At 44.6% G+C, this 23,256-nt stretch overlaps 1 protein-coding gene across 8 annotated transcripts in view; it reads right to left on the bottom strand.

Moving 5' to 3' along the window:
• Positions 1 to 22,545, bottom strand: part of gramd1bb (GRAM domain containing 1Bb) — a 79,086-nt gene extending 56,541 nt beyond the window's left edge. For 3 of the 8 annotated variants that reach the window (XM_053873904.1, XM_053873906.1, XM_053873905.1), the window contains exons 1-2: positions 22,323 to 22,545; positions 252 to 1,314 (exon numbers count right to left, since the gene is read on the bottom strand). In XM_053873904.1, the coding sequence (XP_053729879.1) occupies positions 252 to 661 (410 nt within the window). In that variant the 5' untranslated portion in view covers positions 662 to 1,314; positions 22,323 to 22,545. The remainder of the gene's footprint in view (positions 1 to 251; positions 1,315 to 22,322) is intronic. The other 5 variants (XM_053873911.1, XM_053873909.1, XM_053873908.1 and 2 more) reach the window with 4 other exon arrangements.
• Positions 22,546 to 23,256: the final 711 nt, after the last annotated feature.

Here is a 23,256-nt window from a genome sequence, read left to right as displayed (position 1 = left end):
AATATATCTGCTGTATGAAGCATATTTCATTCCGATGCCACATGTAAACAAAAAGACTGGAAAACTAAAATGTTCATGGTCCTGCTTCAGATTAAAATGAACCTAGTATTCCAACAATATTCAACTTATTTCTATCCGGGCATAGCACGACTACAACTTGCGAGATGTGCAGCAGACAGCAGTACGTAGCAGGTGTAGCAACACACAACAGCAGAAGCATAGATTGAGAAGGACGCTGGTCAGAAACCAACCTGCTCTCACTGCCTTGCTCCTTCTTCTCTCGGACCTTCAGCCACTTCCTCAGCAGGAAGCGCTTGCGGCGCGGGGAGGCGCTGGGCGTGGAGCAGCTGGACCAGGACGAGGGTGCGTCTTCGTCACTGGACGGGGTGATCTCGATGGAAGGCAGCTGGAGGTACTCCTTGGAGCCGGTGCGCGATCGAGCCGCCAGGTGATTGCTAGCCAGCCGCCCGCGCTCCAGCTCCCGCTCGCTTGGCACGTTCCTCATTCGACGCATCTTGAAACGCTTGCGACGTAGCGTAGGGGTCGACGAGGTTGACTTCACAGAGCAGTCGGAAACTGCATTGTTTCCGCCGTCTGAGTAAACAGGTGCATCCTTAGGGACGCTCACCTGAAGCGACGGGGGCTTGAGAGTGTCACTCATGCTGCCCCTCTTCCACACAAGCCCTTACAAATGATAGAGCAGCTTGAAGGGCTAAGAACGAGGCACAAAATTGATCCTTCCGACAGTCGCCTCACTTCCTCTGGTTCATTGTTAAGTCTCCTGCTGACGACAGCAAATGGACTTCAAGAAAGGCAGACAGGTCCTGATAGCGGTTATCTCAGCTCGGAGTAAGTCCTGTAGCTTCCACGTTGGTTGATATGTATCATTTGAGGAGCAGACTTGTGGCAGCAAACTCTTCAGCCGGGGAGGAGAGGGCTGGATTAGATAACAAAAGGGTCTTCTGTTCTGAGCGCAGCAGATGAAACATGTATAAGGCCTGTCATGCAGTGTAACACAACTCCTTTGCCGGTCCTCCCCAGGGACACGCAGGCCGAGTTACACACACTGATGACACTTCAGTCCGAGCTGCCAAATGTGTTACACTAGCTGCTGATGCTACACAGGAAGGCACCAACTGTCATGTCAGCCCTCGTAATAATCACGCTGACGGGGCGTGACGGCTTGGAGGTCCTGGGTTGTCACTTTGTTGTGCTTTTTAGAATCTGCTCGCAGCGCAGGAGGAGAGGCTGTACCGCGTCCATGCCGCTCGGGGTGGTCGCTCCCGTCCCACAGGAGGTAGTGCTCTCCGCTTCCTACAGGTCAGAGGGAGGTGATAGGTGGCAAGGTTCAGCGGCAGATAAGAGGCCACACGCACACAAGCACAATCACAGACGTTACATTAGACACACAAAAGCAGATTAGATATCAGGAGGAACAGGCAGCATCTGAGAGAGGATGCACCAGCAGTCTGATTGAGTTTGAGCAACCACTGTCTACATCCACCACCGTGCATCAGCTACAGAACCACTTCCTACCTGAGTTCTCATGCCACAGAGACACAGACCAACCCCAGCAAGATGACAACCACTGGGACGAACACTGAGACCCACATCTATGGAGCTGGATCTCTGCCACCGAACCGTACAAATGTGTCTTGGTTATTGTGCACTCAAAACATGCTTTTCTGCGCTCAGGCATAATATAGAAGACCGTGCGTCTTTAAAATCCTACATTCATGACATGTGTTACATAACAAATCCCAACACTAAGAAAACTTACCTGAGGCTGTTCTCATTGTCTTGTGCCATTTTTATTAACTTACGATTTCTGTTCCTCAAGACCCGCCTTCCTCCCAATTGTGACATTTTGCGATTGGTGGAAAAGTTCAGCCAATGAGAGCAGACAACTTCAAGCGGTGGCTCAGTGATTGGCTGACTTTGAGTCAGCTCTGTAACAGCATGTGGTTGAGTGAGCAAAACCGAAGTTGAGCGTGAGCATATGACACTGAGCGAGCAGCTGAGAGGTTGAGCGCGCACGTATGCGTCGTTGAGCGAGTACCGGGATTATTTTGAGAGCAAAAAATGTGATGCGAGTGCAGAAAAACACGTTATGATTGTACAATAACCAAGACATATTTGTACCAGTCGGTGGCAGTGACCTAGCTCCATACACAACAAGCTAGAAACACATATTTGTGTCTCCCAACTCAGCCACACAGATGTCCTGCACTGTGTCACACAACCTGAGATGATAACCACAACAGGGGACCTCAAACTAATTATATTTGTTACACGCAAACATCTGTCCTCCACGACCCCGGAGCAACACGTGGCCCCTGACAGGCCGCTTCTTTAACCAAGAGCAACTAGATTTCACAGCATACTTAATCCAGTCAAACTTTGAAGTTTGGAGGAAGCTCCATTATATTTAAATATAACATCAGTGAATATTTCAGTGCTTAAAATACACTGTTTTGTTTGTCAGCAAAAAGACGACTTTACAAGCGACAAGTGTGTTGACCAAAACAGTGTAGTGTGTAGAACAACTGTTGCATCATGGTTAATGTCACACAGCGCTTGATCCCGTAAACACTTTAGCTTTTGTTTTGTGTTGTGAATGAGCAATGACTAAAATGAGGCGTTGTGTGTTTGCAGTATGCAATGCTAATGAATTCACCAGGTAATTACATTGCATTGTTCAATATTGTAACACAGTCAAATGAGTGATATCTTTTCGTCCATCCTGCGAGCTCTCGTGGAGTGATGTGCAATGATCTCCAGACGGTAATGTTTGCCGTTAATCTGGAACAATTTACCTCAGAGCATGAGAATAATTGCTACATCAATCATGGTCTGTGGGTGTGTGTCGCTTGTATAGCTGACATGTGGGGACCAATTCTAGGAAACACACCTCCTTGTGTAGACCTTTCGACGGCTCCAACAATTTTAAGTCTCAATTTCAAGATTAAAATTTGAAAATTATTTGATTTTAAGTTTGGTTAAGAGTTGTTGTTGTTAGGTACAAAGACTTGTAAACAATGATTGAAAAATTCATAACTTAAACTCAGCGGTGTTGTGATCATGCCTCATGCTGCCACTGTTATAAGACAATGTAATTACAGGCGTTTTAATGACATTAAAGTACTCAATGCACACTTTTAACCCATGTGAATTCCTGGCACTCTTCACTGCAGCGGAGGCAAAGCTCTGGAAACACCGGAACAGTGATGAATAGGGTTGACCAGGAATAAACACGGACCCAAAACAGCAGATTTTTCTTTTTTATTGGGCCGTGGCTTAATAGTTTTGCGGCAAGAAGTACGTTGTAAAAATCCACATATTAGCGGCAATGACATTTAAGCAGCAGGGATCAGATTGCATGAAAAAACTAGCGGCTTATCATCCAAAAATCACAGCAGTTCATGAAAAGTCTTGAACTCTCATTCGAAACAATCTCTATGAATGAGGAATACAGATATTTACAGGTGTCATGCGTCAGGAGGTTGAGAAAAGAACATGCCTACCTATGAGGACTTATGAACAAAAGTAGGGCAACTGATCAATATTTTCAAGCTTGTTGGTGCAGACAAGATGATGGAACTGAACTCTCTTTGTTATCTCCATGTTTTTTTTTTCTTTTTTTGAGAGATAAAACAATCATTATTTCACCTCAACGGATCAACACATGGAACAAAAAAAGTGGCTACAAAAAGCAACAGGCAACTAAAAAGAAAACATTAATACCAATTAATTAATAAACACATACATAAATACATACAAAATAAAGTAGCTGCACTAATCCAATCGCGTGCTCCAGTATCTGTGTCAGACCAGTCGTCCAGCTGTAGCACAAACACCAACACTCTTTTCTTTCTTGCAAAAAGCCATATAATCGGATGATACTTTGGAAAACCTCATAATCTGATCTTGCTGGAAAACAGCTTGATACATATTGAAGCAGGAACACTGCAACCCAATGGAGGGAAATGTGAGGTGGAATTACAATAGATGCCTCTCCCAGTCTATGACTTCAGGAACTAGAAGTCGTTACTCAGACCAAGATCTTTGTGATGGAAAGCCCTCTGAGATACACAAACGTGATCCTTCATGTTCAGCACGCCGATCAATAAATAAACCAGATGACACCGACAACACCTCTGTGGTAACAATCTAAACACTAATTAATCAAACACTCATTAATATTGAAGATTAACTGACTCAACTGAACAGTGAACTCAACTTTTTTCCACATGAATTATTGAACGAGTCATGAACTCATCAATGATTGAAATATGTTTTCATAATAAGTGGAACGAGTGGAATTTGAGCTAAGATTGAATGGAAATCCAATAAATGCATTTCACAGCACTGTTTATCCAAAGGCTGCTGTGACTTGAACTCTGCGAAGCATCAATATTAACCACTCAGTCTCTCATTACCGTTTCACACGTTCTACCCCGAGGTCACCCGCCCGCACCACTGCACCGCTGGTGGTGAAGCGTCCCGACTGACGTGTGAATGTGGCGGATGTTCTGCATTCAAGATCTGTTGGTTTATATGAGCCAGAAGTGAAAAGACAGAGTGAAGAAAAACTGGCCGCCCCATGTTTCCTGAGCGTTTCTCCACATTAGTGCAGTCCACAGACGGACCGAGCTGAAAAGTGATGTTGTTGTTGTGGCCGCACAAGCTGTCACACCTCATTACCAGGCTGCTTTGTTAACTGCCTCTTCATTCATTCATGTGCTCCAACTACACGTTTGAGGACACAGAAAAGGTCAGAGATGGGAATGGATGGAGAATTCATGCTGAACTACGATTCGTGTCACCGATGCTGCGTTTATCAATGCAGAACTTTCCACTCTCTCTTCAAAAGCAAGATAACAGCAGATGACCCACTTTCTATGGACAGAGTTTTCTGCTCTTTCATCTCCTACCAGGCAGGTTCTTATAGCGAGAATGAAGAGCTGAAAATGCTCACATGGGGTTGACCTCAATAGCCCGATAAAAAAGTCATGAGACAATCCAAGAAGGTGTTTTTCGAGTGATTCCTGTTGGAGCTTTTTATAGGACTGAGTCTGCGGAGCAAGTCTGTGGAGATTTGCTCTGCAGTTCAAAACACCATCCTTCATTTCTTATTAAACACAGAGCATTCTAAATATAGCTGGCGTACACTAGGTGACGACGGAAGCAGCGCAGGAACCTTCCATTAATAAAGACAGAGTTGCTTCGATACCAGACGACACGAAGATACAATAAGATTTAAAATTCTTGATTTCATTTTGATCAGCAAGATGAAAAGTGCGGTATATGGGAAAATAAAATTGCAGAAGTTGAGGCTTTACACTAGTGATGGGTAGATAACGCATCATGAAACAGTATTGCAGAGTTGATGAAACAGTGTCCTGATTTTCAGAGGTCTCTCGATGGTGCCCTTGGTTTAGAAATTTGTTGTTCACGTCCAAACATTTTATAGCCGACAGTGCCATCTGACAATCAGGACACTGTTTCATGATGCTCCTCATGGAGCCAATACCACTAACTGGGTTACAGTATGATTACGATGGTAGCCCCCGGTGCTTGTCTTGTACCATCACCCAAACAGAGATCCACCTTTCTCATGAGTTACACAGGATGAAATTTCAATTTTTGATCGGAGGACACATGTTCACAGATACATATTTAAACCTGAAATAATTAATGTGCCGCTCGGTGAAGGACTAAATGCAACACTTGTGAATAAACTTGAAGTGAGATTCAGACATTGATCAAACTACACACAATATATATGTCACACAGGAAAAAACAGATATCTCAGAAAATTCCGCAACACTCATATCGAAAGTTTCTGGTTTATCAGGTTCCCTTACAAGATCACACCAACCACTCAAAACCAAGTTCCAATAAACGGCAACGCGTATATTCAGAAGAAAAATCAGATTCAAATCATCACACACGTGAGCATGAGCAACAGCACAGGCGGCTCAACCACTGCCATTTCCTGTGTGGGTTGGAGGTCGTTTCCCAGGCCTGACAGTCACAAACAGCTGACAGGAGAGAGGCAGTCAGAAGAGCAGCAGACCCAAGTCTGTGACATGCATTCAAAGTTGTCTCATTCACAGAGACTTGGCATCCAACACAGCAGCAGAAGCACCACTGACTGCTGGCCCTGCTCTCAGTCAGCTCAGTCCAGTTCTCAGCCAGTCACAGCTCACCAAACTTAGTCATTCACTGCATAATCTATCAAACGATGCTGCTTTAGTGGACCTGTTTTCCTGATGCGCTCATCTAGATTTTGACAAAACATCTGCGTAATGACTGTATTGATCAACTGCGCCATCATAAAATGTAAGACAGCATCCATCTGGACCACACGACAGGTTGAAGGGTGAGTTTCAGCTGGGCACGGATCTCTGAAGTTCCTACTGTAGTTCTGTCACATGATACAGGATTTCCTAGTGATCCGCTCTGCTCTGTAGGTGGCGCCGTTGGTTTAAAAATGACGTAAGCTTTCATTGTAAGTGTCTCTTAAATCCAAAGATTTTAGGGCTCTGAAAATGTGGACACTGTTTCATGAAGCCTCGTCAGCCTATCACTAGTACAGGATAGAGAATCCACACCACCTGGAGTACGCAGTCCACTCGGCTGAGGCATCATTCCCAGCTCCCACTTCAGAATATGCTTACACAAGTACATATTTATGCTGTAACAAGGTCCAAGCTAACATCTTGAGCGCTATCAAGTTGATACATTCAAACATCAGACAGTAACAACTAAAATAATGGACAATACGAGTAAACACATATTAACCATTCATAAAGTCATTTCTAGTTTACTTATTGTTAATAGTCTTCAATTACAATATTGTTTTAGTGTGAATATTTGGGTCCACTCTAATATCCACGCTATAATCCAATATTATCAGGCCTGATATGTTCCCCAATCCATAATGTACAAATTTATTTTCTGAATAGCAAAACAACAAAAATTCATTGGATGTTTGCAGCTCCTCCCAGAGTGAGAGAGCTTCTAAAGACATCAAAATGAGAAACAAATGCTACTGTGCACCCTGTCAACACATCAGTGATAGCATTTGCTAAAATATGTCACACGTTCATTCTAGTCACTCCTCAAGTCATAGCAAACTAAATGATTCTGTTGTGACGCAGACAGTCAAGGGCTATTAGAAAGCTGGTGGGGCACTTCTGAGTCATGTGACCTATAATGCAACTCTCCGACACACGCCTGTTTCAGCAGTATCGGGGCGTCACCAATCATCCCAGTGCTTCACTATGTCATAATGCTCAATCACTGACACCGCATACTTGTGCTCCACCATCTTTGGGGTCAAGGGGTTCAACTATTCCTGGGTGTCTGTGATAAACACACGGCCTTATGAAGACCATCCCACTTGTGGCCACCATTTTTCAGACCCAAGAATCCACTTCCCGCCCTGACCCTCAACCCCTCAGTGGAGACAGCTCATTTGTATGGGTGCCGTCAGACGTTTACATGTCGGGTCAGACCAGCGACTGCCATCCGTGCCGACCAAATACACTTGTGCAGGTGTGTGTCTGCACAAGCAATTCGACCTTGTGTCATCACAACTGCATATTTATCCTATTCATGCTGACGTTTTGCTGGGGTCATAATCCAGGTACTCGGCCAGCGCACTAAATCACAAGACACCTGCAGTTATGCAGACGTACATGTACAGTACAGAGAGAACAAAAGACCAGAGGGGATACATGGGCAGAATCAGCTTCCCTGTGGAGGCTGCAGAGAACGCACAACTGTAAACACTTTGCTTACGTTGCTCTTGAAATCGCCTGAGACATAAAGAGCGAAAGAAAAGATTTTCCTCAGAAGCAGTTCATCTAATGTGGGAAACAACAAAACCATTTTGTAAACACAGCGAGGCTAAAAACCTGCACTGCAGTGGAATTGCACAGGGAATTTCACCCGAATTATTTAGTAATGAGCAGTACAAAGAAGTTTCTTTTGAAGTTCTGATGCACAGTTTTGTGTTCTGTGGGATGTTAGTCCAAAGACTACAGCAGTAATGTCGGCACCACATGACAGTTTTGCACTGCACTCTTTTCCCTCTTTGCTCTTTCACACACAGACTTTGTCCTGTATATTGCATGCAGGTGTGTACATATTATAATCGTGTGCTATTCTTAATGTGTGACACTACCGCTGGAAAAGACTTCCTGTACATCACTTGTCGTTACACTGGCCATTAAAGTTGTTTCTGATTCTGATCAGTGGAAAACACTCCACACTCAACAATGGAAACAGGGCTTTTGTTTCTCACACTCAACTGAACACACACACACACCACCGTAAATGAAAGTACTCTGACTATTACTACTGCTAGTGATGACTTGTCACTCAGCAGCCGATGATGCTCACAGTCATTTCCTTCTCAGTCACTTTCTCTCCTATTTATATTTGATTTGCTCGCCTGAAGAGATTTTGTTTTTACTGCATAGTAACAACCCACTTCCTCCCAAAGCATCCCCTAAAGTTTCTCACGGAGGTTAGACCCTCAACAAGTCCAGCACCGATGCACAAGGTTGGTGATTTTTCAAACGACAACGGTGTTAAATTCACTCCCAATGTCCTCTTTACATCCCAAACACAACAAATCAACTTGAAGTGAGCTTGAGTTTTAAGCTTCTTGAAAGAAGACGAGCATTTATTCGTTTAAAAGTTTGTTCGTGGGTGTGATTTCTGGAGACACAAACCGAGGAAGTTTCGCTCACAACGGCAGTTCGCGTCCTTCCAGCCTTTAAACGGACAGGTTGCTGCGTCAGCAGAACTCACCGGCGAAGGTCAGAAGTCACGAAACACCGTCAGGTCGGTCTGCATGAGAGCAGTTCCATCTCCTTCGCAGGGCTTCATGCACAGGTGGGACTGCAAGTGTCACCTCGCTGCGTCACGAGAGCCCGCGGAGCGTATCGTCACGCGGCGTCCTCATCCTTTCTGTCGGCTCGTTAAAAGCGAAAGTGATGACCAATCGCAGGGCATCAATCGCGGCTGTTGTGGGCGGAGCTCTGGCGCGCGTCTGCGGGGATGAGAGCCTGAGACCACCGCGCAGTGACCTATCAGTGACGGACCTCACTAGCGAGGACCCTCCTCTTTAACCTCTTCATGGCGGACAGGTCAGCCACACTCCTGTTTCTGGCCATTAGGACCATATCAACGACGCGTCGCAACTTGACCGACGCCAGCACGGAAGTACATGCATGACACACATCAGAAAACCACTTCAGCACAGTCCAAATATATCTTTATATGACTATGTCTCAGTATTTTCATGCGCCTCGGAAACCTTGCTCTGCCACACGTTCACACCTCTTTGTTTTATTTGGCAGTTTAATATGACAATTCAGCTCTGTACACAGTGGACTTTGTAAATCATCAACTAAAACGCAACCGGGTTTCATCAAAGCACAAGCAAATGCACCCAAAATAAAGAGATGAATTATGATTCTACTGGGAAAAAAAAGAAGCAGTCGTCAATAAATAAAGTGACTGAATCAATACAGAGCACATCCCTCAGGTATGGGACCTCAATAAAGTAACATTTTAAGAGGTAAACACACCACATATTTTCTAGGCCACTTCCTCTCGAACGCAGTTGTTTCAGAACCTCTCTCTTAAACACGCACACAGAGCCAGTTGCACGGCATCCGAGTGAAGATCCTGTGCCTCTTTTGGTCTGTCAAATGCAATTCGTAGCATATTATGATCAGTAAACTCACTCGGATCAACCCAGGCAGCCTTGTACTGCGTGGCTGTGGCATCTCATGCTGTTAGCATACAGTATTTGGCGACATGCAGCATCAATCGCAGTACACTTTCTTGGTTTCTGAAGGATCTTATCAAGTATCTTGACACTTTGTTGTGGTTTTTCTTCAACACACACACACAACCCATTATAATGCAAAAACAGTGAAGTGACTATCCCAGTTGTTTATGGTCACCTGAGCATCCTTATGTAAGGGAAGACAACCAGTGATGTCTCCGGGTTTCATGCGGCTGAGCGATATTTTTAGATACTCGACTCCTGTTTTCATGTTAAGGACCATGCCTGACCTTTAACAGAGGCCAACCAATTTAAAAATCAAAGTGATGTGCTGTCCACTGATGCGTAATCTGACAGGAAGCTTGACCTTCTACCGTCTCTCAGGGAACAAAGGGTCATAGTTGAAAAACATTACAGGCCGCCTGTCTCTCTTGTGAATTTCCACACCTTCTGTGAGCGTGGCTAGTTTTTATGCCTTAAGCTGTCGCTGGTCTGGAAGAGACAATAGAACACAAGGACACTATGGACTGTTCAAACAATGTCTCCATTGATGAGTACAGGCAGCGACAGAGTGAGGCTGTGCTGCTAGTGAAAGCGAGAGAGAGCCACAGTTCATAGCGCAGTTGCACTTAACAGCATCACAAATTCAGATTGATATCAGATCTTTCGATTCTTTCGATTCACATCATGTAAACGTGTCGACAAGCAAAGCTAAAATTCTGGCGTGCACTCATACAAGTCTGTTAGTTATGCAGGTGGCTGCCAAGACTTCAGATAAGCTGTGCAGGAGCCAGAGATGTAGACTGTAGACGCGCGGGATCCCATTTCCCAACACTGACTCATGACTCTAACAAAACGCACATAAAGGTGGTTGGGGATGGGAAGAGGAGCTATGATGAACCACTGTCTCCTCCTCTTTCTCCTCAGCTTGTCTCTGGGCGACTTCATGTCGCGTCTTGGGAGACTCCTTAATAGTCTTCCTCCAACCCGCTTTCAGGACGCCCACTGAGACCGAACGGCAGACAGTGGCATCTAGTGGCCTCTAAACCATTAGGACACTGTTTCATGAAGCCTCATCAGGCCATCACTAGCAGACTCTTTGGGACTGTGGGAGTGAGACTTATAATCCTACACAATAACACCGACTAACAATCTGCTTCCCTATTGACTGACTGAGGCAAACAGGAGGAATTTGTTTTGAACTTGAAAGCTGGTCAGTTTTATGACATTTCATCACATCCTGTATTTCAAATGTAACCATGAAAACATGGGCAGTGCAAACGTGTTTCTGTGCATCTGTGTGAAACGATCAGGTGTATCACTCTATGAGTTCGAAATGCACCTGCTTGTCTATTTAAATATGGATAAGCTGCGGAAATACACCAATAAAGGGCAATTATTTCCAAGCCTTCTGGCATCTGTCATGCCAGGTGACGTGTGAGTGGAGAACTACTGTTGTGAAAAGTTTCTAACTCAAACTGAAATAGCCTCCATTTGACACAACTCCAATTATACAGTTCTGAAATGCAGACAGTGTCAGTGTTGCTACAGCAAGTAATTCTCTCTTGCAAGTCCTCCATTCAGAGATGGAATCACAAACAACTCAGGTGACTCTCCACCACAGTCATCCACTAGGTCACACAGAATCAGTTATTTTAAAGCCACTGGACATCGTCGTGTCCAGCAATGCTACTTCATTTTTGTCTGATTCAGCAGGTTTGTTCGATGTATGATGACTAATGTAGATATATTTTGTACATGTCTAGAGTCAAACTTTGTTTCAGTTCCTTACAGAAGAATTTATTTCTTTTCAGAGTCACTGTGAGGTTTCAGGGAATGAGTATTTGCTACAGTAAGTGCACCTTGTTGCACCTTTAAAGGCGAGCCGCTACAATCTTCCTTTGAGTTCATGATGTCATGAACTGCAGCTGCTCAAGTGAAGAAGATTTCTTCACAAACAGAACACATTTTTTATTTGACTGTGGCTTATGCGGTCGTACGCTTACCAAAATCGGAACTGTGTCCTTAGGCAAATGTTCCTCACAAGCATTCATTCAAGCATTTTTTTGCTCTAGTTGGCCACCAGAATTGTTGGCTTCAAGTTCAAACTTGGGCATGCTGAGGCTAACAGTCCATTCAATGACTGTTTCTAGAGTAATTAAGACCTTGGAAGTTTTCCGCCGTCATGTGACATGCCCCGCTGCAATTAAAGGTACAGTTATAGCATCCCGGCCTGTTTGAATCGATGAAATGTGCTATGAAAACAGTCATTTTTTTGTTCCTTATGTATTATACCAGATGAAGAAAAATATCATCAAAAGGATTCGCAGGTTGCTTTGTTCAGGCAACAGATAGCGTAATAGTAGTTGCTCATGCAAAACAATTAGATCGGTTTGAAACATAGACCTCTATTGTTGGGTAAAATGTTTTTTTTACTCCTGCTACCGTCCCTCATGCCTGTTCAATTACGCAGGGGTGGGAGCAAGGAAACCTGCCTATCATCAGCACAAGTGCACAGGCTCCAAGAATGCAACTCAGGGAGTAATGCAATGTCAATGTTAGACCATTAAATTGCTGTAGGAAGGAAGGAGAACTGAAAGCTCGGGGAACTCATCCTCACACTTCAAAGTGATGGTATTTTCTGAGGGAAACTGTAGGATACCAGGCGGCACATACTTAGTGCTGCAGCTTCACAGCAGGAGCCCTGGGGTCAGACTCCTCCAGGAACCAACTCTTTGGGGAGAAACTGGAGTTGTTTTTTTTTGCCTTGTTCTCTCCAGGGTCTCTGGTCTAAACACATGCAGAGTGATGGGCTGGTGAGGCTTCATGAAACAGTGTCCCCATTTTCAGAGCCCACGATGAAACCGCGCCTCATTTTTAAGCCAACAGCACCTCCGATCGAGCTCTGAAAATCAGGACACTGCTTCACATAGCCTCATCAGCCCATCACTAATTTTATGAGTGACAACGTGAAAACAAAGGATTGATAAAGATTTCTTGCTGTCTTCACCCAGCGTACTGAATGTCATGCTTCTCTGCTTCAACTTGACAAATAGCAAAAAGTGAAGAGTCTGGCTGAATCACAACTAGAACAAGAGGGATAAACCAACAAACACATTTGTTTTCTCTGGCGCGAAGACATTTCACATTTCCAGTCTGCAGTGATTCCCAATCAACCAGCTGTGGCTCTGTCAACAAACACAAATATCTGTTTTTTTTCTGGTGTTGATCAAGCATCAGGTACGTTTGACAGCAAGTCCCAAGCAAATTGCCAGAAACTGTTGCCTTGACAACCATGTTGGGGATTTAAAAATATAGTATTGGGGAGTGATGTGGCGGAGAGGAGGGAGGTCACTGTCTGCTGAGGCTGAGTGACATCCTCCAATCCTTTTGGCTCTCAGTCTTTGTCAACAAGCTCTGACAACATTTTTGTCTCAGCTTGAGATGTCATTTCAGATATGTCAAGCATTGTGCAGCCAAGTGTGTTTCCATGGACGAGTCAGTGTTTGCAGAACCCACAATGTTGCTTGACGAACTTTCAAACAATGATAACTTCAGATTTTGGTTTCCGGAACGCCCACTTGATGGCCTCTCACTCACTCTGTACAAGTCATTTGGAACCTAAACTACGGCTGTGTCCCATTTCTCCCCCTAACGCTGGGCTCTGCCCGTCACGTGTCAGTGCCGTGTGTCCCAATCCTCCTCACTGGCCGTGCCCCACTTGAAATGATCCCTTGCAGAAACGTTGGAGCTGGCATTTCCAAACCGTTGTCTCCAACACTGGATATGCAGGAAACAAAACACAGCACGGCAGCCAATGACACGCTGTCTTTACGTGTGACATCATCATCAAGTGTCGTCCCAGTTCTGAGGGACACTTCACATCATAGTGGAGGGAACTCAGAACCAAGTGAGTGCTAGTGTTCGGGGGAGACATGGGACACAGCCGACATGTAATCGAGGTGTCGATGACGTGTCATTCATAAGCATGTGTGGTGTGACGATGGATTTCTCTTCTTAAAAAATGAACTTTGGACCCAGACTAGACACCGTCATATATGAATGAACATGATGCGTTCAGTAGTCCACACCTGGGGTGGAAACCCATCTGAGGGTAATGGCATGGCAACATTTGCCAGAGCAAATGAGAGAGATCCCTTATGTCGCGGTGGTGAGAGTGTTTGACTTGTAATTATCGAGTCTTCAGACGCACTGACACCACTCTTGCTGAGCAGCATGGAAGAGGAGTGCAGCACTTAGGCCTGAGAAAATACGACTGTGAAAATGTGCCGAAATTATGGAGAAGATCAGCAACATGATCTACCCCCCAACACTTAGAAAAGGAGCCGCTTTCATTTCCATAATGAATCTGCTTCTGTTTAAAAGTGAATCTTCAGCTCCCATTTCATGCCTCTCAACCCAACTGGGTGCTTCGCGCGTTTCATCCGGCCGTTTACAAGCGAGTCCGACTAATAATTGGCCCATGAGAAGTAATAAAATTGAAATGCCGGTCGTCCTCTGATCATAGAGTGGAACTTGTCAGCTTTTTAATTGGATTCAGCAACATGGGACAGAGTTCTTCCTCCATGGTGAATGACCATATGGCATCAGCAAACGCGCCATTTCCTGAGTCGTCAGATCAAATATTATAAAGTTTGCAGAATGGAACATTCACCTGACACGTTCATGTTTCCTTACTGTATAGAATCTGGCTACTTAAATATTAAAGAACAGATTGTTTGCTGCATTCATGGAATCGCAAAGTGAAGGAAAACGTCCGATAAGTCATCGAACTTTGACTGTTCTCTGTAAAGCGATTTACAAATATGTACATATCTGGAGAAGGATGCGCAAACATCTTGATATAGCCATTGTTCGCAATGGCTTCAATGCACAATGGCTTTACAGGCTACAGACAACCTTCCTGACAGAACTGAACACAGAGATTTAGCAGCTCATCATCCAAATAAATGACGCTGCCTCGATAACCTCACCACGTAGGATTTTGCTTCACCAGCTTTGAAACAATTTCTCCGCAGGACATCACTCCATCATGCTCCAAAGTAAAAACTTTTCTGCTGCTCGCCCTGCTCTGGAGCCCATTTATTTCAGGATCGATCGTGGGGAATTTTAACAAGACAGCAACAATAACCAGAGTGGAGAAACAAAAACAAAACAAAAAAACTGCCAGCAGTGACAAGCATATCACACTTGGGATTGGCAAAATACAGCCAAAAGAAAAACAGGAGGCATGACAAGAAAGAACACTCGCCCCGTGGTTCACAGTATATCACTGTGCTGTTTTACAGGAGATGCTCACAGAGCTTGTTCTTGCATCTCACTAGAAAACCAAACAAAGCAGGCAAAACGTGGTTGAATATGACAGAAAGCCCACCATAATTCCAACTGTAGTTAATGCATTATATCGTATAGGCATTCGTTTTTTGTGCTATACTTATTATGATATAAAGAAAACAGCAAGTCAACTGCCAAGTACTGAAACATGAGAAACTAAAGTTGATTTCAGATGAGAGACTAAAACCTACGGAGCCCTGGAAGTGACATGCATGTGTTTATTTTTTTGGATGTGGCATGCATGGCACACTCTGATCAAGTGCCTTCTACTCAAAATAATACCACATGTGGCTAAGCTATACGTATTACGCCTCCCTGGAAGCCACATGCAAGACTTTATTTTTTCTTATCCTGAGATCAAAATGATGTCAAGATACAAATTCTTTCGAGATAACTGTTATCTTGGGAGAAAAAAAAATAAAGTCATGCATGTCACATGTGGTTTTATTTTGAGTAGAAGGCACTTGATCAGAGTGTTAAAAGCGCACAGACTTTGCCGTCTGCAACTTTCTGACTTGCAGACAGTGAATGACAACGTTGCCGAACAGTTACGAAGCCATGGGCGACACAGTGGTTACAGGAAGTAATTGTTAAAAATGATCTCAAGATACTAATTATCATGAGATAACAGTTATCTTGAGATAACTGTTATCTCGGGCTAAAAAAATAAATAAAGTCATGCATGTCACATCCAAAAAAAATAAACACATACATGTCACTTCCGTAAAAACCATCACCAGAACTGAATAGAAAACAAGGCGTCCTCATTTTTACGCCCACTAGATGGCGCCTCTTTGAAGTTGAACAGCCATCTGATCCAATGAAACCTCACATCCGATTTAGACTGAGCGGTTAAAATAAGGTGATTGTTTCATGAAGCCTCACGATCCCATCACAACATCATAGTAAGCAGAGTTAGGTGATGATACAAATCAAAGTGTCGCGTTTTCCATGTCCATCTAGTGGTTTGCAGGGGTCTAATCACAGCTTCTGAGGACACTGAGGATAGATCCCACGCAGCAGCACCCACCCCCTCACTCACCCTTGGTTTGCAGGAGCGTGCCCAGAGGAAACCCTCTCAAGTACAGGGTACATAAACACCTCAGAATTCTGTCACTTCACGATGCCTCAAGCTATTATCAACCTCCCTAACCTACAAGCTGTGAGGTCACAACAGGAAGTGCGCTGCCAACGTGACCTCCACGACTGCTGTGCCAAACAGATTCAGTCCAGTTTCAATGACTGTAGTGCATCGATGCCTCTGCAACGCTCTTTACTCCGATTCAATTGTGTTGTGGACCTGATCCTGCCTCATAAAGAGCTGCATGTTTGTAGATGTTTGGACTCAATGATCAACAGGAAATGACTAAATATCTCATGTTTAGAAAAGATGGGAACTGGGAAAATCCTCAAAGCGCCAGGAAACCAAAGCATTTCCAACAGATGGAGTAGAAAGAAGGTGTTTGGATTAGTTCCCCTTCCGCTTCCTTTGCTGCCATCCTCCAAACCTATCACCTCTCAATTCAGAGAAGCCAGTAAGGTGAGGAGTCTACAAAGGTCTACTAAGTCAGACCATGACCTTGTCAGAAGCAACACATCTGCCTCCTGCACCTCCTAATACAAACAGCGCCATCCTGACGGCTCACACTGAAGGATCAAAGCACCTTCAAGGTCCTGATAGTGCGGTGAGAAAATCTCTCCATCTGGTCGGAGGTTGCTCTGCTCTTTCCTCTCTGCTGATAGGGCTAGATATGTCAAACTGAGAATTATCTAGTGACACACACGCTGACGTCAGATCCTCTTCGACATCATCCTCTCCAGACTGAGAAGTCGTCTCTGCACCAAAGGCTCGATCCACGGAGGCAAAAGATTAATGTCTGGCTGCTCCACCAAGAACAATCTGATGCCCTTCGAAATTGCACCGTCAATATTGTGTGGTAGCAATAGTGGAAAGCAGCTCGTCTCTTATCAGCTGCTGCGAGGAGTTTCATTTCTTCCATTTGGGACATGCGTACAGCCCCTCGATGCATTGCAGGCATCTGGCCACTTGATATTTTGAGCATTAAAAATCCATATCTCTCATCACTCTTCCATAGAGGCCGCGTGTCAGAGCACTCTCCATTTTGATGACACTAATTCATTCAACCTTAAATTTTCAGTCACAGGCTTCTTGGTGGGCAGTAGATCAAGCCTCAAAAAAACTATTAACAAAATCGACAGTGTTAATTATGGTCATGTGACCATGTCTCCTGGTGAATGTCTAAGTAACAACATACAATTGAGTGACAGGAACGGACCAACTTTCATAGCTCTGATCACAAACTTTATCAGGCACAGCCGTTCAACATCAAGTACCGTTGGAAGCGATGTGGCTCAGTGGCTAGTACTGCACTGGACAGAAACGTCTGTCACTGTTACGGCTGTTTTTGGCAGCTCAGCACTGCCTGGGGAGGAGTGGCAGGAAGAGAATGTGGCTTCTCTTCTCAATAGTTTAGAGATGAAGCAAAAAGGGCTGGTGCTTGAGCACCACTCGGGGGCTATTTTGCATAATGATTATTTTCAGCTGCTTTCCACTGAGGGGCTCAAGTCCATTCAGTAAGTGCAGGACTTCCCTATTCTCCTGGTACATTCAGACATTTTTGAAACAGAGTCCACATTTTCAGATGGCACTCTCTGCTCTAAAACCTTTGGATTGGACCAGAGCAAATGCATTTTCAGAGGTTTGTATAGATTGATTCTGGATGCAAAAGAGGTGAGACTCACCACTGAACGTCATCAATCCAGTGCGAAATGGAAAAGAAATAAACAAACGGTTCTCGTTGAGAACTTTTCAGTAAGACTTCGAAGAGCCTCACATTCGGCTGCATGAATGAGAAGAGCTGGCGAGAAGTGATTTAAGCTGAAGTCAGACGTTGAATTATTCTCTCTGATTTGCATTACTTGATGAAAGAGCCGCTCATGAATGAACTCGCGCTTGCTCAACATGTGTCATAGCAATGAACTAAATCACCCATTAACTTGGATTATGTAACCCTTCTCTGCCGCTTAAAGACACATTTTCACACTTTAAAGCTGATGTCAGTTAACAGCTATGAAATGATTTCTAAGTAATCAGCCTGTCCTAAAGATTGAGCCATTCTTAAACCCTTTCATAAGCTCATAAGCTTTTATTCACGTTTTTTTATTTCTATTTTTTAGCCAAAGCAATTCATTACATTTTCTTTATTTTGATTTCTTTCTTTTTTCATGTATTACATTTCACCCATTTTGATCATTGTGATGGAAAATATTAAAAGCAAAATATATTTCCTTTGTTATATTATGAATGTCCCCTTTGTTACTCCGATTATAAACAATATCTGGTTATAATTCAACATTAATGTACGTTTTTAACTTTGCAATGGCAGTTCAAACAGGAAGGAAAGACAGAAAAACAGCAGCTGGAATTTTCCAATGACTGTTGTTACTATTCTACATTGTAACAAAGTCAAACATTTTCATTGTGACAGTTTTCTTATCTCGTGTGGGTCGAACTGAGCTGCGTGGCCTTCTCACTCCCAGCGACGGTCACAGCCTGGCACACAGCCAGTCTGTGCAAGTTAATTCACATGAACAGAGGATCATAAACATTCAAAGAGGTGTGTGCTGCAGGGACAGCTTGAATTTTTAAAATCACAACGAGCGCACACGAGTGACTGTACTGTGAAGTCTGCATCTCTGTTTGGTTCGTCATCATTGAATGAAAAAAATAGACTGTTTTATATTTTTGTAATTTTGTATTAGTTTCCCCCCATTATTAATGATAGTGTATTGATGGCCGTCTGTCCCCTGCAGCCGGTCAGATAGCAGGTTTGCTGAACACCTGCTGATAAACCACACTTCTCTGTCCGCTGTTTGTTTTTGATTAAATGCTGCGCAGGAGTGCAGATAATAACTGTTGATGAGCTGAGGGATAAAAAGAGGCGCCACTGTTGTAATTGGTTATTAGACGACTGGTGTGGCAGTTATGTAACAGAGACCAGCGGAGGAGAGGCGCCGTAAAGTAGAGGAGCGGCAGATGAGGTGGAGACCATGCTGCCGTCAGGGATCTTGGAGACACCGCTACCAGTCAAAGAGGCAGTGTCATATTGGAAGGTTAGGACCATTATATTTCATTTTACATGCTGCCAAGCTGCGTGCAGGTGTTACTCTTGGGGCTAACAATCTAAACCAGGGGTGGCCAACCAGTCCGAGGCTCAGAGCCCCACTGTTTTACTGTGTTGCTGAGCAGAGCCACATGCTGCAAACATGTCAGGCTGCGGGTCACGTGACAAAGCTCATCCCTGTGGGTCACAAGGTTGCTGGTTCACATCCAGCGTACGTCTCTTGTGCATGTATTTTTCAAATCCCTCCGTTTGACCCTGATCCTCCTGGAAATATCAAGCGGCGGTAGAAATGCGTGCGCCATTGACTTGACTTCTCTATGTTTGGACGTGGCTCCTGCCACCAATAACGTGGCCCCGGTCTGTGTGTGTGTGTGTGTGAGCCACGCTGCAGACTGGAGCGTCTCATCTTCACTCCACTGAATTCAACGGACTTCACCACCATCAGCAATGAACCACAGGTGAAACACGTGCCAGACCTTTAGTTTAGGGAAGGACAAAGTCAGACGTGGAACTAAATCTTGGTTTGTTTACGTTTACGCATTGTTCACGTTTCAAAGTTAAACAAGTCTTGGACCTATATCTTGAAATTTCTTTTGCGACTGATTTTCGGAAGTTTTCTTTTGAAAAGTCTTTAAGATTGTTGCAATAAATTATTAGAATGTATTAGAGGGGCACTTAAAGTCAACTTGCGGACTTTTGTCAGGGACTAGCAGGAATGGGCTCGACACACGCCCCTGTATTAACTGCTTGGAGTGTGTTGGCGGAGAAATGAAGATAATGAGGGTTCAATGGGAGTGAGATCAGAAGTGTGTTGGGATTCAGCCGCGGGAAGAGAAACGTCAGACATAGTGAGTACTGTTTCATGTTGCTACATCCTGTGAAGATCCAGAAATGTAGTGTTGCGTCAGTCACCAAACATCATGTCGCGACACTAAGCTGGAATTATTTAAAGTAAAGTAAGTAAATCAGACTGAAGCCGCCGCCTGTGAAAGGCTGAGTCTGATCAATATCTAATGAAGCAACCTTCAGCCAGTCGCTTGAGAGAAGCCGAGCGTCCCTGGGAAGCAGCCTGGCATCAATCTTCATTCTCAGCTCAGTCAGTAGAGTCTAAAAATAAAGGCTGACGGTGATACCACATCAGAATTGAAAATCTTCACATCTGTTTTTATGAATGGATTATGTAACATTGCTGCCAGAAGACAGCGGCTCTGATCCAGAGTCTGAATTTCAGACCCAGTCCAGATAATGGTGCTGATGCAAGAGACGCTTCTAACCACCCGGAACTGTGGTCTGAATGAGTCATATTGAGGTGAGGGGGAGCAAAGCAACTTCTGTCCGGGTTGATGGGAAGAAAAAAGTGCCCGTTCATAGGTGATGAATCTTTTTCAACTGTAACTGTTGATTCTTTAACGGGCACTTCCTCGACAGCAGATCAGCAGCTGAGTCGGCTGCTGAACCTTTTCAGACAGTCTGCGCTTTAGATTGATTTCAAACAAGAGACTTCCTGTGCCACTGCGGTAACTTGACCTGTGTCCTCTGTGGGTCGCGTGGCGGATCCCGCTCCACTCGTCCTGCCAGTGCTCTGCTCTGAGACCGTCAACAGTGCATGTGTGTTTCAGGAAATCCGATCCATGCTCAAGTGAAAGTTATGCCTCAGTGCTTGGGTCTGAGCTGCATTTGTCGGTAGTGTGGGGCGACCTCTTGACTGACTGATGTTTTCTTCAGGGTTTTTTTGAATGTGACTACATCATTTCTTCCCTGCCGTTTGTCCTCAGTAATCCTTCCAAATACAGTCATCTACTATTTCAAATAGCTTCTATTCAAATCTGGAGAGTTTAGCGCTGTACTTCCATACGTAGGAATCATTAAAATAAACATTAAAATGAATCTGTTAAGCTCCAACAAAGGTACGGCACGTTGCCTCTTAGTTTTTCCACGGAAACTGAACAATGCAGCTCCTGCAGAGTTGGTTGTTTGGAGGAACATTGTGTTGAGATCACAGGTCTCTGAAGAGGGCTGGCAAAGATCCAAGTCATGTGATAATCCCACTTACACAATACTCAACACATGAGGGAATATAGGTCATGTTTCTGGCACGTTTAGATTGAAACATTCCTCACATAATCCTGCGCGCCATTTTCCAAACAGCACCTGCATCTGCTGACACCCGTGTCACATCATTTGTCTGCTCAGCCGCAGCAAGTTTAGCTGTCGAGGAGGGCAACTATTTATGGGAGGTGAAAAAAGTGCAGGTGCACAGTGAGAGAGGATGGAGGCGCCTTTACCTCTGGTGACTCACAGCTGAGGATGGCCATCAAACTATCCGGTCTCAAGGAGTTGAATCCCGTGAGCCCAGTCAAAATAATCGATTGAAAAACGAACCGATTTTCATCTTTATAATGGACAGATTACAACATTGCTCTAGTTGTAGTTTTTTTGGGGCAGCCATCTCTAAATCTTTCCAGAGAGGAAGCAAAAGAGAGGCAACCTGTGTTGTTTAATGTAACCAATAGCAATTTCATGGATTCTCAAATAAAGAAACTGACACAGATTATTATATAGTCTGATAATAAAAAATAATAAATTACAAGTAAATATAAAAAATGAGAAAAAGTCGGTAGATTTATGTTTTATGACAGGCTATTCAACTCACTCAGTTCCATACATAGAAGATGTATCTGTGGTATATCAAGCACAGTGAGAGTCAAAGTAAACACAATCTAATGTCAGAACAAAGAGATTTCCTCTTTCTCTAAAAACCATCACACTCTCAGCGGCGTGCCTCAGCTGAGGCACAACTCTGCTGATTCCCGTACAACTTCCATCCCTAGCAACGCCAAGAGTCCAGCGGAGCGACTCTGGCTGCTGATGAGGTGGTGACCCGCTGAAGTGCATCCGTCTAAGTGCTGCCTGTGCGTTACAATACCAACTCACACACACAGAAGGAGCGTTGTCAACGCATGAAGCACACGTTTTGCTTATGTAAAAGCCGCGGGGAGCAGGGGACGTACCTCAGAGAGAGGAGCGGCGACGGGTCGGCAGGTGAACTCCTGAGATCATTCTGCCAGTGCCACCTGTCAGGCAGGTTGGCCAGACAGAAAGTAAGCGTCAGCCCCCGCCTTCCCCTCGCTCCACATGCAGGGGAACCCTCCTCAAATCCTCAGTGGGAAGATGAGAGGACGCAGCGCTCTTCGTTCACAGCAGTCGCCAGTTGCTGCCGCTCGATCTGCCACAGCACAAAGCTGCTTTCTAACGTGCCTCTCCTGACTCCTCAGCCTCTCTTTCTCTCCACTTCCTGATCCTGCTCCCCTCGTAGGCGCGCTCCCTCACTCTGGGAAGCGTTCCTATCCACCATGGCACACACACACACACACACACACACACATGCATTGCACTGTACACAAATATATGTAAATGAAGAGACTGGTATCAAACTCCCGCCGGCTGCCTTGGAATGGTTTCTCTGCTATAAATACATGCTGCTTCCACTGGAATGTTCTTCAGAGAGAGATCCCTGTTTATTATGTTCACAGCCCGAGTTGCTCTCATGAATGAAGGCGGATTAATCCAGATCACTGTCTCATCACGAGCTTATCAAGGTACGACACTATACGCCGTCACTCCGGGTGAGTACAGATGCAGGGTTCTATTTTCAGCCCGCAGTCGTAATGCTCAACAGAAGAAAGAGAACAGCTCCAAGCTATTCAGAGAATCCCCCCTAAAACCAACCTCCCCCACCACCTCGTCTCCCTCCTGGCTGAAAGACTCCGCTATAATGGGCAAAACAGCAGGAGAGATGCAGAGACGTACTTGTCTAAAAATAGAGTGGTGGGTGACCTCAGCCATTAGCAGATGGTCCAGGAGCAGGAATAGTGACAGGTAGTTACAACACTCCACTTCCGACCACTGCCCCAGGAGTCTGCTGTGAATCATACGTCCACTGTT

This window comes from Synchiropus splendidus, chromosome 8 (genome assembly GCF_027744825.2).
Source record: "Synchiropus splendidus isolate RoL2022-P1 chromosome 8, RoL_Sspl_1.0, whole genome shotgun sequence".
Taxonomy (NCBI): domain Eukaryota; kingdom Metazoa; phylum Chordata; class Actinopteri; order Syngnathiformes; family Callionymidae; genus Synchiropus; species Synchiropus splendidus.
This window is presented reverse-complemented; position numbering and strand designations above follow the sequence as displayed.